General features: G+C 35.8%; 1 protein-coding gene across 1 annotated transcript in view; it reads right to left on the bottom strand.

The window, feature by feature from the left end:
• GDI2 (GDP dissociation inhibitor 2) overlaps positions 1-16,136 on the bottom strand; it is a 34,569-nt gene that overhangs the window by 8,049 nt on the left and 10,384 nt on the right. Inside the window, exons 4-6 of the mRNA XM_074194912.1 lie at positions 14,501-14,635; positions 7,073-7,271; positions 6,199-6,330 (exon numbers count right to left, since the gene is read on the bottom strand). Of these exons, the coding sequence (XP_074051013.1) occupies positions 6,199-6,330; positions 7,073-7,271; positions 14,501-14,635 (466 nt within the window). The remainder of the gene's footprint in view (positions 1-6,198; positions 6,331-7,072; positions 7,272-14,500; positions 14,636-16,136) is intronic.

Raw genomic sequence — 16,136 nt, 5'->3', positions numbered from 1 at the left:
AAGAGGAACACAATTGAGAAATATTTTGAAAATGAACCCAAGAAGGATCAAAATACTCAGTCTGAAGATAAGGAAGCACAAACTCCTACATCTAAAGACTCTAAGAAAAACAGAAATTGGGCTCAGGCTATGACAGAGATTAAAAAAAGACTTTGAAAATCAAATGAGGGAGTTAGAAGAAAAACTGGGAAAAGAAAGGAGAGATGCAGGAAAAACATGAAAATGAAATCAGCAGCCTAGTCAAGGAAAATCCAAAAAAATGCTGAAGAAAATAGAAAGCTAAAAACCAGCTTAGGTCAAATGGATAAAACAGTTCAAAAAGTTATGGAGGAGAAGAATGCTTTAAAAAGCAAAATTGGCCAGATGGAAAAAGAGATAAGAAAACTCTCTGAGGAGAACAAATCCTTCAGACAAAGAATAGAATTCAGGGAGATTGATGAATTTACCAGAAATCAGGAATCAATACTTCAAAACCAAGAAAAATGAAAAATTAGAAGAAAACGTGAAATATCTCATTGAAAAAACAACTGATATGGAAAACAGACTTAGGAAAGATAATTTAAAAATTATTGGAATACCTGAAAGTCATGATCAGGAAAAGAAGCTTGACATCATTTTCAAAGAATTACTACAGGAAAATTGCCCTGATATTCTAGAAGCAGAGGGCAAAATAGAAATGGAGAGAATCCACTGATCCCCCTGAGAAAGAGATCCCAAAAACCAACCCCTAGGAATATTATAGCCAAGTTCCAGAACTCCCAAGTCAAAGAGAAAATATTACAAGCAGCCAGAAGGACAGAGTTCAAATACTGTGAAGCTGCAGTCAGCATCACACAGGACTTAGCAGCAACTACATTGGAAGCTCATAGGGCTTGGAATAGAATATACTGGAAGGCAAAAGAGCTTAGAATGCAGCCAAGAGTCAACTACGCAGCAAGGCTGCATGTCCTCTTCCAGGGAAAAAGATGGACTTTCAATGAACCAGGGGAATTTCAAATGTTCCTTTTGGAATGGCCAGAGCTGAACAGAAGGTTTGATCTTCAGATACAGGACTCAGGTGAAGCATGGAGATTGGAGGAGAGGGAGGAAATATGAGGGACTTAATGAGGATAAACTGCATGTATTCCTGCATAGAAAAATGACACTGATAATACTCATATGAACCTTCCCAGTTAATAGAGCAGGTAGAAGGAGCTTTTATAGTTGAAGCACAGGAGAAAGCTGAATTCAAAGATAAAATATGGTGTAAAAATGGAGTCAATAGAAAAAAAGGGAAATGTAATGAGAGAAAGAAAAAGGAGAGGGGGAATAGGCCAAGATATTTCATATAATAAGATTTTTATTTATTACAATGAGCTATTGCAATGATATGGAAGGGGGGGAAGGCAAGGGGGAATGAGGGAACCTTTGCTCTCATCAGAGGTGGCTAGGAGAGGAAACAGCAAGTATACTCATTGGGGTATAGACATCTGGAGTAAGAAGGAGCAGGGAGCAGGGGAAGGGGTGGGGATGTGAATAAAGGAGGAGAGGATGGACCATGGGGGGAAAGTGGTCAGATGTAACACATTTACTTTTTAACTTCTTGCAAGGGGCTGGGATTGGATGGCCTGTCTGGGACCATAGGGCCAGGTGGATTCTGGGCCTAAGGGGTGGTATGAGGGCTCAGGGCCCCTTGACCCCAGGGCCAGGGATCTGTCTGCTGCACCACTCAGTGACCCTACAGCAGAGTCAGAGTGAAAGGAGAGAGAAAATATAGTACATGGTAGTGGAGAAATAAGAAAGGAGGGAGTTACGATCAACAATGGCAATGTTGGAAAAATATGGAATTAACTTTTGTGATGGACTTATCATAAAGAATGTGATCCACCCGCAATAGAGTTGTTGGTGTTGGAACAAAGACTCAAGCACATCTTTTATTATTATTTTTTTGGGGGGGTGCAGGGCAAATGGGGCTGGGTGGCCTGCCTGGGACCACATAGCAGGGTGATACTTGGGTGTCTGAGGCCGGATTTGGCCCTGGGTGCTCCTGGCTCAAGGGCCAATGTTCTGTCCACCATCCAGCCACCTCTACTTATTATTACTATTTTATTTTATTTAGGGTCTTTTTTCCCTCTTTTTTTGGTTTTTGCAGGGCAGTGGGGTTCGGGTGGCTTGCATATCACATGGCTGGGTGATTGTTGGGTGTACGGGGCCAGATGTGGGCTCGGGTGCTCGTGGCTCCATGGCTGGTGCTCCGTCCATAGCTCCACCTGGCCATACCTACAATTATTACTATTATTTTTTTTAATTTTAATTTTTTTCTCTCCCCTTTACTTTATCACTGAAGCAAGTCTATATTTATGGGGGGAGGCAGTATCTAGTTCACTCTTAAACAAGAATATTTTACTAATGTAAAAATAACATTAATTCTACAAAATGAGAATAAACATTAAATTTAAATAAATAAATGAGTGAGTAAATAAATAAATAAAACAATGCAAAAAAAAAGAAAAAATTATCAATTGGAAAGCAACAATTGGAAAGTACAATGTTAAAATACAATAAATAACAAAAATATAAAAAAAGGAATAAAGGACAAACAACAACAGGAAAACCATTGGAATAAATGAGGATCTGGAAAGGCTTCCTGTAGAAAGCAAGATTTTAGCTGGGATTTGAAGAAAGCCAGGAAGAAGAGAGAAGGAAAGAAGAGAATTCCAGGTGCAAAGGACAGCTAGTTTAAGATTTAAGCAGGAGGGATGGGATTTCAGAAAAGCCTGGAAAGACTTGCATGAACTGATGCTGAACAAGATGAACAGAACCAGAAGAACATTTGACACCCTAACAGCAACAGGGGGTGATGATCAATGCTCATTCCATCAGTGCAATGATCAGGGACAATTTTAGGTTATCTGCAATGGAGAATACTATCTGTACCTTCAATTAAAAAAAAATTATCTTATGCACTACATAATTTTGCTATCTCTAATATTTTATTTTTGCCTCAAGGATATGATTTTCCTCTCAACACATTCAATTTTGATCAATGTATGGCATGGAAACAATGTAAATATTATCAAACTGCCTTCCTTGGCGGGGGATGATGTGTAAAATTCAAAACCTTACCAAAAAATGAAAGGTAGAAACTACTATTAATTAATTGGAAAACAAAATGTTTATATAGAAAATAAGGTTTAGGAAGACTGAAAAGGTAGGAAGGAGTTATGAAGGACTTTAAAAATTTAACAGAGGTACTAAAGGTAACAGGTAGCTAATGGGTGACTGAATAGGGGAAGTGATATGAACATACCTATCAGAACACTTTGGAGATGATTATAGTAATCTGCTGTTTGATAAACCCAAAGAGTCCAGCCATTGGGATAAAAACTCCCTCTTTGATAAAAACTGCTGGGATAATTGTAAGTTAATATAGAAGAAACTTAGATTAGACCAACACTTCACACCCTTTATCAAGATAAGATCCAAATGGTTACAGGACTTAGATATATAAAAAACAATCAGATCTATGGAAAGGGGAGCAGTTTATGAGTAAGGAAGAGTTGCAAAACATCACCAAAAACCAACTAGATGATTTCAATTACATTAAAAAGCTTTTGCACAGATAAAACCACTGTAACCAAGATCAAATGGTCAAAGGATATGCAAAGTCAATTTACAGATGAGGAGATCAAAGTAATCCATAGCCATATGAAAAAATGCTTGAAATCATTAATTATTAGAGAAATGCAAATTAAAGTTTCTCTGGGGTACCACCTCACACCTCTCAGATTGGTCAATATGACCAGGAAGGATAATGATCATTGTTGGAAGGGATGTGGGAAATCTGGGACACTATTACACTGTTGGTGGAGCTGTGAACTCATCCAACCCTTCTGGAGAGCTATTTGGAACTATGCCCAAAGGGCAACAAAAATGTCCATACCCTTTGACCCAGCAATACCACTACTGGGTCTATACCCTGAAGAGATGAGGAAAAAGGGTAAAAACATCACTTGTACAAAAATATTTATAGCAGCCCTGTTTGTGGTGGCAAAGAATTGGAAATCAAGTAAATGTCCTTCAATTGGGGAATGGCTTAGCAAACTGTGGTATATGTATGTCATGGAACACTATTGTTCTATTAGAAACCAGGAGGGACAGGATTTCAGGGAAGCCTGGAGGGATTTGCATGAACTGATGCTGAGTGAGATGAGCAGAACCAGAAAAACACTGTACACCCTAACAGCAACATGGGAGTGATGCTCAACCTTGAAGGACTGCTCATTCCATCTGCAACAATTGGGAACAATTTTGGAGGAGCTGTGGAGTTTGAACAAAGTTCAAGGACTATTCCCTTTAATTTAGAAAAAAACATATCTTATTGTCTGATCTTGTTACCTCTTAGACTTCTTGTCTCTTCTTTAAGGATATGATTTCTCTCTCATCTCACCCAATTTGGATCAAGGTACAACATGGAAACAAAGTAAAGACTGACAGATTGCTTTACGTGGGGAGGTGGGGGGGAGAGTAAGATTGGGGGGGGGAATTGTAAAACTCAAATAATATCTTTAATAAAAATAAATTAAAAAAAGGTATAGGAAAAAAAAAGAACACTTTGCCAGCTTAGTGAAAGATGGAATGGAGAACGTGTGGCAGAAAGACCTACTGGCTGAGTGAAGTGCCTATGCCAGGGTGGTGGCAGAGTCAGTAGAGAGAGGTATTTGTGAAACAAAACCAAGGTAAAAATGACTCAAGTTAACTATAAGAATTGGGCAATAAGAAAAATAAGCCAAGGATAACACCAAGCTTGCAAGCCAAAAATGACAATGAGGATGACGTTAACTTCAACAGTAACAATAAATTAGTAAATTAGGCTAAATTTTAAAAGAGAGGAAGGTTTTTTGGGGAAAAGAATTCTTATGGGTCCAAGCCAAAAAATAAAAGCCCCCATCTTAGAGACTTAAATTCAAGGAAGCTTAGTAATCAGAATTTGCATGCATAACCACATAAAGTTGATTACAAGTGTCCCCATAAGAAAACATTAATGATAAGTAAAGGGAAATTGCATTCTTAATAATATTGATCACCCCTGGTAAACTACTACCAATTAAGGTGATCTAAAAACTAGAAATGAGAAGTACTGTGTCTGACTCAATCACCAAAGTTCAATGTAAGGGTTCCGGAATTTTTTATGAGGTTAGCTTGGCAAAACAAAACTACTGGAACCTAATTTTTTAGCTTTGACCAAAGAGAGATTTTGTTTTGACTATAGATGTTTTTCTTACTTGGTAAAGTAAGAAAAGAGAGTAAGGGGAGCAGAGTGATATCTCCATCTTGCTTAATCTTTTGTCCCCTCAACAAGATGTAAATTCCTGAAAGGTAGAAGATTCAATAAATGTTACTGATTGAATTTCTGCAAGATAACACTTATTTCAAAGTCAAAAGGAATTAATATTACTCCTATAAATGCCAGAGACGTGTTGGTAACATGCATTCTGTTCTACCAGAAATCTTTTAAGGTTTCTGACTCTTAAAATTTAACTTCAAGTGAGAGATCTAGTTCTTTCATTTTACACAGAAGAAAAAGACATTCATTAAAGGTCAATTCAAAATGATAACACAAAGAGTAAATAGCAGAGGGTTGGAACCAAAGCACTGTTAACTCCTGGTTCCATTTCCCTCTAATGCCTCATTTACTATTATAGCAAATTCAGAAAATATTTTCAAGATTGAAAATACAAAATATTTTTGAACACCATGATTTAAACAATGGGACTTTCTAAAAATGTTTTGGAATTTAAAATATTCAAATGAATGTTAGACTATAGAAATCACTTCAGTAAAATGCATATTTAACGCAATGATGTAGCAGCAATTCTAGAATTGACTTTAGGACCAAGCCATGTAAGAAAATTCAATTTTGTGCTATAGTCATACTTGTTGAACCAAAATATTATTTCTCACATTGTTTAAATTGGCTATCAATATTCTGTTTTCCCCAAAGATCAAATCACTCAAAGAATAAAAATTTTCTATTGCAAAGGCTATGTAAAAGAAACAAACAAGGAAATATAATTCCAAAAAGGTCAGACAAGGCAGATACCCTCTTTGTGAGATATCAACTCAATGAAGTTTTCCATGACACACATTAATATTAACTTATTCAGCTTATTTAGAAGATTACATTTATATGCAGGTCTCAGAAATATGAGTTTTTACCTTGCAAATCCCTGGGGCAGCTCTCCAAGGCCATAGAGTGGATAAAGATATGGGCTCTTGCCATATCTTGCTAAAGAATCACTATAAAGTTTAATCCTGTTGATGGTTTCATAACAGGGTTGATCTAAATAGCTGGAAAAAAAATGTAATAGCAATTAGTAAAGGGTTTTTACCTATGGCTATTTGGGTCTAACACTAATTTCATTTCTCGATTGTACTGTGCCTAAGTATCTGATTTACTTCATCTTCTAGGTATAACAAGGCATTTCTCCTTCATTAAAATTCTTACAAAGAACAGATGCAGATTGCACTTAGCTAGAAGACTCCTAAAAGAAAGTTTAATCTTTAATTTAAACAATAGTATAAAAAACATATAATTAAGGTTTCAGGGTTAATATGCACTTATACTTAAATTATACTTAGTATCTGGACTTTGTGATTTCAATGGTATAAGAACTCCTGGTGAGGAAATTCCCTTCAATGATGCAGATAGGCAATTTAAGACATAAGGAAGTCATCTGGGACATTGATTTGCACAAGGACACAAAACCAGTATGTATTAAGAGATGGGACTAAGACCCAAGTCTTTCCTAACTCTCTCAAACACCATGCTGAATGAAAATGAAGTATTAGGGAGTAAATAAAATTACACTAAGCAATATACTCTACTACACAGACCTCTCTCTTCATATGTCTTTATTATTTGAAGAGAATAAGGCTAATTTTCAATGCGCATTAGGTTTCTACAATTTCATCTTTACTGTTAGGAAGAAGTTTTATTGGAAAAGCTAATCAGGAGGACTTCCATAAGGACTTCAGTAAGATCCTGAGATTTTTCAAAATTAAGGCACTAAAATAAATACCAAACACTCACTCATCAGTTCTGTACAGGGCAAGGGCATGTCCAGTGAAATCTATGACATCTTGGCCCAAATCAAACTTCTTGTATACATCTCGCATTGTAGTCTTCCTAGGATCAACACCCTCAAAAGTTCTGGAATCTTTTTCATCAAAGTTGGCAACATATACTAAGAATTTCCTGAACCGACGTTTCTCAAATAGTCCCATCAGGCCTAAACATATTCACACACGAGAGGAAAAAACAAAACAAAATGAGAATTGAGTAATAAAGTATTCAAGAGGAAAATTTAAGAACCAAGTAAATAATTAGTAATAGGGAGTCTAATAAAATGTTCAAGGTCTCCAACAGGAAGAGCTTTGGAAAGAGCAGTGATACATTCACAATTTCATAAACCTTTCCAAAAATAAAGTGGTACAACTATAGCATACTTATAATTTTCAACTAAAATAAAATTAAGTTTTAAGCACCATTAATTAGAGAAATATGAAGAATATCACTGTCAGGTAAAAGTAACAAATTTTTTAAAACGGTATTTATTGTATTTCTTTAGCAATGGAGATTGGGCAACTGAACCACCTGAGTTAAGTCAGAAAACAAGCATGAACCAATATTCTGAAATTTTTGTGTACTTTTCCTCTTTTATCTATCATATATGCCCTTAATTGTTTAAAAAGAAGCATAAAGTTAACCTGCCTAACCCTACTCCCTTAAAGCCAAACTAGATTCAGCTGAGTTGCTAAATATGTTCAGTCATTTACTTTAACAAGTGAAAAAAGTGAAAAAAGCCTGTCTATACATAATTGAATCTTTCAAATACACTTTAATTTTAGTCCAACCACTTATTCTGTTAAGATATTTCAAAAGTAAAAAAAAAGTCAGATCATTCACTTTTAGCTATTACTCTCTATTTCAAACACTTTCAGACCTTCCCACTGACCAATAATTATTACTAGTAGTCTTCTAAATCAAACAAGTGCCATTTAAATGAGTTTGTCTACATAAGAATTCTTATCTGTCAAGTTACTTTAAGTAATTGAAGGTTCAAAAAAACAAAGTTGGTTTACTTCTAAGACTTGACATGCCCAGGTATTTTTTATAACATAGTAGGGGACTTGTGGCTGCCTCTCTGTTATCTTTGTCTAGTTCTGTATGGGCCTAGCTGGGAAAGACACAAAGTTGGGGCAGAATTCAAGTAAATATTTTTAAACACCTACTATGACAGCATTGTGCTATGGAAGTCTTAAGGGTGACACAAAAAAGAGTAAGACAATGCTCACGTTGGTTTGTAATCTATTAGAGGAAGTAAAGTGAGAATCTAAGTAAGTAGAAAACAAATCAATCAGCATTAACTTCACTGGAGAGTTACAGATAAAGTGTTCTATTTAAGAGTCACAAATACAGTTGCTGTCTAACAAATTTTTTTACAATCTGAAAAATTACTAACTATGAAAGTACAGGTAAGTACATTGAATGATTCCTACTTTATTATTTCCACAATACTTAATTTAATATGCCAAGATGTCAATTACATGTACATTCATACTGTAATCTGGCTCCTTGAACTCATTTTTCAAACAAAAATGTACTAATGGGACAGCTGGGTGGCACAGTGGATAGAGCACCGACCCTGGAATTCTGAAGTACCTGAGTTCAAATCCAGCCTCAGACACTTAATAATTACCTAGCTGTGCGGCCTTGGGCAAGCCACTTAAACACCACTGCCTTGCAAAAAAAAAAAAAAAACCCTAAAAATTAAAAACAAACAAAAAAGTTCTCTCCAATTACCAGATTGTCTTAATTGCTAAATCCAATCTGCAACATTTGACACTGGTGACTGTCTCATTCATTCTATATACTCGCTCTCTGAGTTTCCGTGACATAGTTGTTTCTTGGTTCTCTGACATATCTGGTCACTTTTTTTCTCAGTTTTCTTTCTTCTGCCTAATCTTCATTTCTAAGCCCTCATTTTTACTCTCTAAAGCTGATCAAATGGTTCAATAAGCTCTAAACACTGCTTCACTGACTAGTCAGCTTTTGAAACAGATGTCCTATAGACATCTCAAACTCTTAAATGTCTAAAATATGACCCTATCTTTCCCTCCAAATTGACACACTCTTAACTGTGTATTTCTATTGAAGGCACCACTACCCATCCAATCACCTAGGTTCACAACTGCAGAATCAACTTCTCCCTCATAGCTCATCAGTTTTCAAGTCTTCAGTTCTACCTCTAATATCTTTCACATCTATCCCCTTGTTCTCTATATCAAATGGCTACCACCTTTTCTCACCTATTGCAATTAATCCATCTTAAGTTTCTTCCTTTTTCAATCTATCCTCAATAAAGCCACCAAATGATACTTCAAAAGAACATATCTGATCACATTCTTTGCTCAAATGCTTTTCTATTACCATCAAATACAAACTCTTCTATCTGCCACTTAAAGACTTTCACAATTAGGCTGCAACTTACCTTTCCAGGCAACATATTACTCTTCACATACTTCTAACCAAAGCTGTCATCTTTTTTTTCCTACATAACATTTCATCTCTCTTGATTTTGCATAGACTGTCCTCAAAGCTTGGAATGCACTCCTGCACCTTTGTCTATTAGAATCTCTCAAATCCTGAAGTTGAGACTCCTAGCATGAGTCTTTTCCTAATCCCCTTAGTTGTTAGTGCCTCCCTGCAAAATTAACTTATATTTGTATCCGAAAGTTATTTACTTGTATGCATACTGTCTTCTCTGATGCAAAATTGTGGTGTTTTACTTTCTGGACATGCCTACTGATTTGTTAAGCTCAAATCAAATACTCCCTCCCTTTCCATGCAGCCCTCACTGATTCCCTCAATTAATCAACAGTATCAGTACTATGTGGAAGGCAATTCTAGGCACCCAGGAAACAAATACAAAGAATCAAAGAGCTCACATTCGTGTATTACACACACACACACACACACACACACAATAAAGATAAAATAAATACTTGGTAGTTAGGGAGAAAGGAACTAGCAATTTCAAGGATCATAAAATCATACATATAGAGAATAGAAAAACTTTTAGAGTGAATCTAATCCAAACCCTTACTTTACAGTTGAGAAACTGGGACTAACAGAGTTTAAGTGATTTACCCAAAGTTATCCAGATAATAAATAGCCATACAAGAATTTCAACTCTAGTTCTCTGATTTCAAATTTACTACTCTTTCCACTGCACTAAAAGTTCCATCTAGAAAGTGGTGCTTAAAGCTGAATCTTCAATGAAAAAGATTCTATGAAGCATGGGGGAGAGGGTGTACAGGGGAATAGATACTTCCAAGGATCAGAAACCAGAAATGAAATAAAGACATGGAGAAAAGTCCAATTTGACTAGATTGTAGAATGTGGGAGGTACAATAAGGCTGGAAAGAAAGGTTAGGGTCAGGTTGTAAAGGGCTTTAAAAGCTAAACAGATAAGTTTATATTTTTATATTTTTTACTAGAGAAACTATGTAATCACTCAGGTTGACTGAGTAGGGGTCATAGATCAGCAACTAAAGAAAATTATTTTAGCAATTGTATGATGGACAGAATCAAGGAGAAATGTGAAGCAAGGAGAATAATCATGAAGGTTATGCAATAATTTAGGTAGCAGGTAATAAGAAAATAAGATGGTGATTTTAAACAGAGTAGATGTGGGAGATGTAGAAGAAGAAATAATTAGACACAAAGTATAAGTGAAAATAAAACTCTTGGGGTGGCTAGGTAGTGCAGTGGATAGAGCACTGGCCCTGGAGTCAGGAGTACCTGAGTTCAAATCCAGCCTCAGACATTTAATAATTGCCTAGCTGTGTGGCCTTGGGCAAGTCACTTAACCCCATTGCCTTGCAAAAACTAAAAAAAGCTGGGTTTCTAACAACCATAGACAGAGGAAGAAATGGTAATATGTAAAATAAAAATAAAATAACATTTGGTCAAGACCAAGAATACCCAAAGGAAGGCCATGAGGGTTTAACTGTCAACAAAGTATCAAAAAGAGAGGACAAAAAGACCTGTGGACAATCTTAGACCTTACCAAAAAAGGAAAATATTAACCAAAAATCCATATGCTTACTTTCCCATCTCTATAATGTTTTCATGAGAACAATCTTCATATGCATCAAAGGTATCCTTGACCATTATGAAATGAAAACAGGTATTTATTTATTTACAAATGAACATTCTAAGTCACACTACATATCTTTAAGTTATAAAATTGAAAGGCAGAGGGGAATATAAAATTCATATAAAATATAGGGTTAAGAATGGATGAAGACTGAACTGTAGAGTTTGAACGAAGACCAAGGACTATTACCTTTAATTTAGAAAAAAAACTGATATCATATTGTCTGATCTTGCTATCTCTTATACTTTATGTTTCTTCCTTAAGGATAAGATTTCTCTCATCCCATTCAATCTGGATCAATGTATAACATGAAAACAATGTAAAGACTGGCAAATTGCCTTGGGGGGAGATCAGGGGAAAAAATGTAAAAGTCAAAATAAATAAAATCTTTAAGTACAAAAAAAAGAATGGATGAAGAATAGCTTTTATCAGACATACAGGTGGATAAGTCATAGAGATCAGTAAATATATTGGACTCAGAATTGAACAGGAAGAAAAAAATAGATTGGGACTGCTTTTGTAAAAACTGTCCAATGCCTGTAATGAATGAATCCTAAGCTTCTCCCTGAAACAAAGTCCTATCCTTTTAACACCCCTGGTTCTAGTTATGCTGTATAGAAGCAAGTCATGAGATAATACCATCTCCATGTTATGCCATAACATGGGTGGAAGGAAGTGAGAACATATTACTAAGTCCCATAAGAGGAGTACTGTAAAGGATATCATCAGAAAGATGTACAACTGGAATAGAAGCTAAGTCAGTTCACATAATTTCCACTTGTATCTAGGTGTAGAGAGCAGTGGAGAATTAGCTGGCCTCAAATCAGGAAGAACTGGATTCATGTCTGCCTCAGATACAATGGAGTTATGTGGACACCCAGGCAGAATAGGGTTCTTTACCAATAAAAGGAAGGTACCATTTCTAATACTATCCCTAATTTACTCAGGTAACAGTATATAATAAAAGATACAAATTCAGAGTAATAGGAAAGACAAGAGTAAGTTAGGGTTATCTGTGGTATTATGGAAAACTGGTCACAATGGCATTATTATAAATTGAATAAAGCCCTAATTATACAACTTAACAGGAATACAGTAAGACTTTGCTATTTTTGTTTTGGTCACATAGCTATATCCCCAACTAAATTATAAAATTCCATGAGGGAAGGTACTATTTTATCACCAAGACTTTATACATATGTATACATACATACATACCATATACAAATTCTCAATAGATGTTCAATAAACTTGTGCTGATGATGAAGATATAACCTACCTAGAGACCTACATACTTCACTTAAAAAGAGCAACTTGGAAAAGACCAACCCAAAAGAATGAATGTAAGATACAACTATTTAAGGTATGAATAAGAGGCAATAGGTGAGATATTTTTAGTGCTTCAGACCTCCCTGAAAAATTCATCCTTCTTCACCCAGATTGTTTTTCCTCCTTAAAGTCAAGGAAAAAGGGATAGATAGGTGGGGCAGTGGATAGTGCATTGGCTCTGGAGTAGGAAGACCTAAGTTCAAATTCAGCCTCAGAAACCTGACACTTACTAGTATGACCCTGGGTAAGTTACTTAACACTAATTACCTCATACCCCCCCACACCCCCTCAGAATAGCTGAGAAGATAAGAAGAAGAAGAATTAATAAATATTAATAAATAGAGCACCTAATATGTGTACCAGACATTCTTAAGTGTTTTATATTCTAAGAATTTACAGTTTGATATTCCTACCCTAGAAAGTAGGTGCTATTATTATCCCCATTTTATAGTAGAAGAAACTGAAGGTAAGAGGTTAAGTCAGTTGCCCAGGGTCACCCAGTTAGTATGTGTCTGAAGTCAGGTTTTTCTATTAAGGTTAACGATTTAAGAGGCAATTAGGTGGCACAGTAGCTAGAGCATCTGAATTCAAATCCAGCTGTAGACACTTAATACTTATTAATACTTATTAGCTATGTACCTTGGGCAAACACACACACACACACACACACACACAAAATTAGGTTAACCATTAAGTCCCATCATTAAGACTTTTTTTGGATTTGAACTCAGGTCCTCCTGACTACAGGGCCAATGCTCGATCCACGGTGGCACCTAGCTGCTCCAGTAAGATTTTTTTAGTGGGGTTAGGGGAGGCTTTAGGAAAAAGTAGAGTAGAAGTTCACTCATAAAAAGAAAAGACAGAAGACAGAAACTTGAGCTCTAGTCTGAGCTCTGCCATTTACTCTTCCTTACCTTACTTCCACCTACTCTATTGTACCTAATTATTTCCATATTGCTTTCTCATTAGAACATAAGCTCTTCTATGAACTCATCCAACCTTTCTGGAGAGAAATTTGGAACTATGCCCAAAGGGCAACAAAAATGAGCATACCCTTTGACCCAGCAATACCACTACTGGGTCTATACCCTGAAGAGATGAGGAAAAAGGGTAAAAACATCGCTTGTACAAAAATATTCACAGGAGCCCTGTTTGTGGTGGCAAAGAATTGGAAATCAAGTATATGTCCTTCAATTGGGTAATGGCTTAGCAAACTGTGGTATATGTATGTCATGGAACACTATTGTTCTATTAGAAATCAGCAGGGACAGGAATTCAGGGAAGCCTGAAAGGATTTGCATGAACTGATACTGAGTGAGATGAGCAGAACCAGAAAAACACTGTACACTCTAACAGCAACATGGGGATGATAGTTAACCTTGATGGACTTGCTCATTCCATCAGTGCAACAACCAGGGACAATTTGGGGCTGTCTGCAATGGACAATACCATCTGTATCCAGAGAAAGAGCCATGGAGTTTGAACAAAGTTCAAGGATTAATCCCTTTAATTTAGGAAAAAAACCACAGATATCTTACTGTCTGATCTTCTTATGTTGTTATCTTGTTTCTTCCTTAAGGATATGATTTCTCTCTCATCACACTCAATTTGGATCAATGTACAACATGGAAACAAAGCAAAGATTGACAGACTGCTTTCCATGGGGGGGTGGGGAGGGAGGGAAGTAAGACTGGGGGAAAAATTGTAAAACTCAAATAAAAATTTTTAATTAAAAACAAAACAAAACATAAGCTCCTGAGGGAAGGGGATTGTTTTTGCCTTTCTTTGTATCTCTCCCAAGACTCTGCACAGTGACTAGGCCATAAATTCTTAATAAATGCTTACTGATAGATCCTTTTATTTGTCTGCATTTGTTTCCTCATCTATCATATGAGAGAGCTGGACCTATCTCTGAGGTAGCTCCTAGCTATAGGAATTTAATAAAAATGAAATTTAAAACTACTTACTAGATGCCAAGGCTTCTGCCTCAGTGGAGGGAACTTTGTAGATTTTCCCTCCCTTGTAGACAAAGCTTCCTTCAGTTACTTTGAAGTCCAAATATCGGGTGACTTCTGTATAAAGCAGCATCTTAACCAACTGACCTATAAAAAGATTAATTTCATAAAGTTTTAACACCATTATTTGTATTGGGTAAGTAGAGAGATTTGACCAAAAGTTAAAGATTATAAACATTATTTCCACCTTCCTACTAAAAGCCACAGCACCAAATCTTAACCATTGCTATAGTAGAGGATTTGTAGAATCCATTTTTACCTTATAAATCGTTCAGTCAGTCAGTTAACATTTATTTAGTGATTACCATAAGCCAGGTACTACAGCAAATGGTAGAGATATCCAAAAAAAAAAAAGTCTCTGCTCTCATCCACAGGGGAGGAGGCAACAACCAAATAACTATTTGCAAATAAGCTATAAACAGGATAAAATGGAAATACACAACAAAGGAAGACCCTAGAAATATGAGGAATCAAGAAAGCCATCCTGAAGATGAGATTTTAGTTGAGATTTGAAGGAAATCAAGGAGATCAGAAGGGAGAGAGATAAGTGGGGAGAGCATTTCAGAACAAATAAAAAATAAAAAAGTAAAAAAATCTGAATTACATCACTATTTAAGGAGATAAATCAAAGTTAGATAATGATAATGAGAAATTCTAAGATGTACTCTCTGAAAAAAGTTGCTATGGTATCTATTATACATTTTAAAAATATTTTTCTGGGGCAATGGGGTAAATAACTTGTCCAAGATACCATGGTATTAAGACTGGATCTGAACTCAAGTCCTCTTGACTCCTGGGCAGGTGCTCTATTCACTGGACCACCGAGCTGCTCTTATACATTTTTTTTTAATGAAAACCATTTTGTAAGCAGAACAAGGCATAACAACTATTATTAAATTTAGGTTTAAAAATAACTTGTAAAATTTAAAAACCTCAACCTCAAGTCATTAGTTCCATCCTACCTATGACATTATATATGCTTTTTTTGCATTTAAAAATCTCTAGAAAATGCTGTATGACTAAAGTAAACTCTCCCCAGTTATTGTTATTTTATATATATATATATATATTAAATATTCCTTTCTTACTTGTTTTATAAAACATAAATAATTTAGTGAGTTTTGCCAGGGCATTTTTCCTTCTTCACCTTCATTCTTAGGTTAAAGTCACTTGGTCCTCTTGATATTCACTTTGTCCCAACCCTAAAGCCTTCAATATCATTAAAATATCTTTGACCATGGTCCAAAAAAACAAACCCCTTTCTTTCAACAATAAGTATATAGCTTTGTCACTTCTCTATCTGCCTCAACTGATAGCACAGATGAAACACTACCTGTGCCTCAAAGTCTACAATCGTTCAATTTCCTTCTTAGAGTTTCAGACTCCCCAGAGTTTTTCAGTTTTCTGAACAGTATCAAGCATCCTGACACAAACTATCAGTTAGACCAATCTGAGGTTAATGATCACATCTCAGATTCTTCATCTAAGATCCATATCCTTAAGATCTCTCAACAGGATGACAAAACTAATTATGAAATATTCTTTGTGGATTCCAGATCTACTACTCTGAATTCTCTGATATTCATGA

This window comes from Macrotis lagotis, chromosome 7, assembly GCF_037893015.1.
Source record: "Macrotis lagotis isolate mMagLag1 chromosome 7, bilby.v1.9.chrom.fasta, whole genome shotgun sequence".
In the NCBI taxonomy this organism is placed as follows: domain Eukaryota; kingdom Metazoa; phylum Chordata; class Mammalia; order Peramelemorphia; family Peramelidae; genus Macrotis; species Macrotis lagotis.
This window is presented reverse-complemented; position numbering and strand designations above follow the sequence as displayed.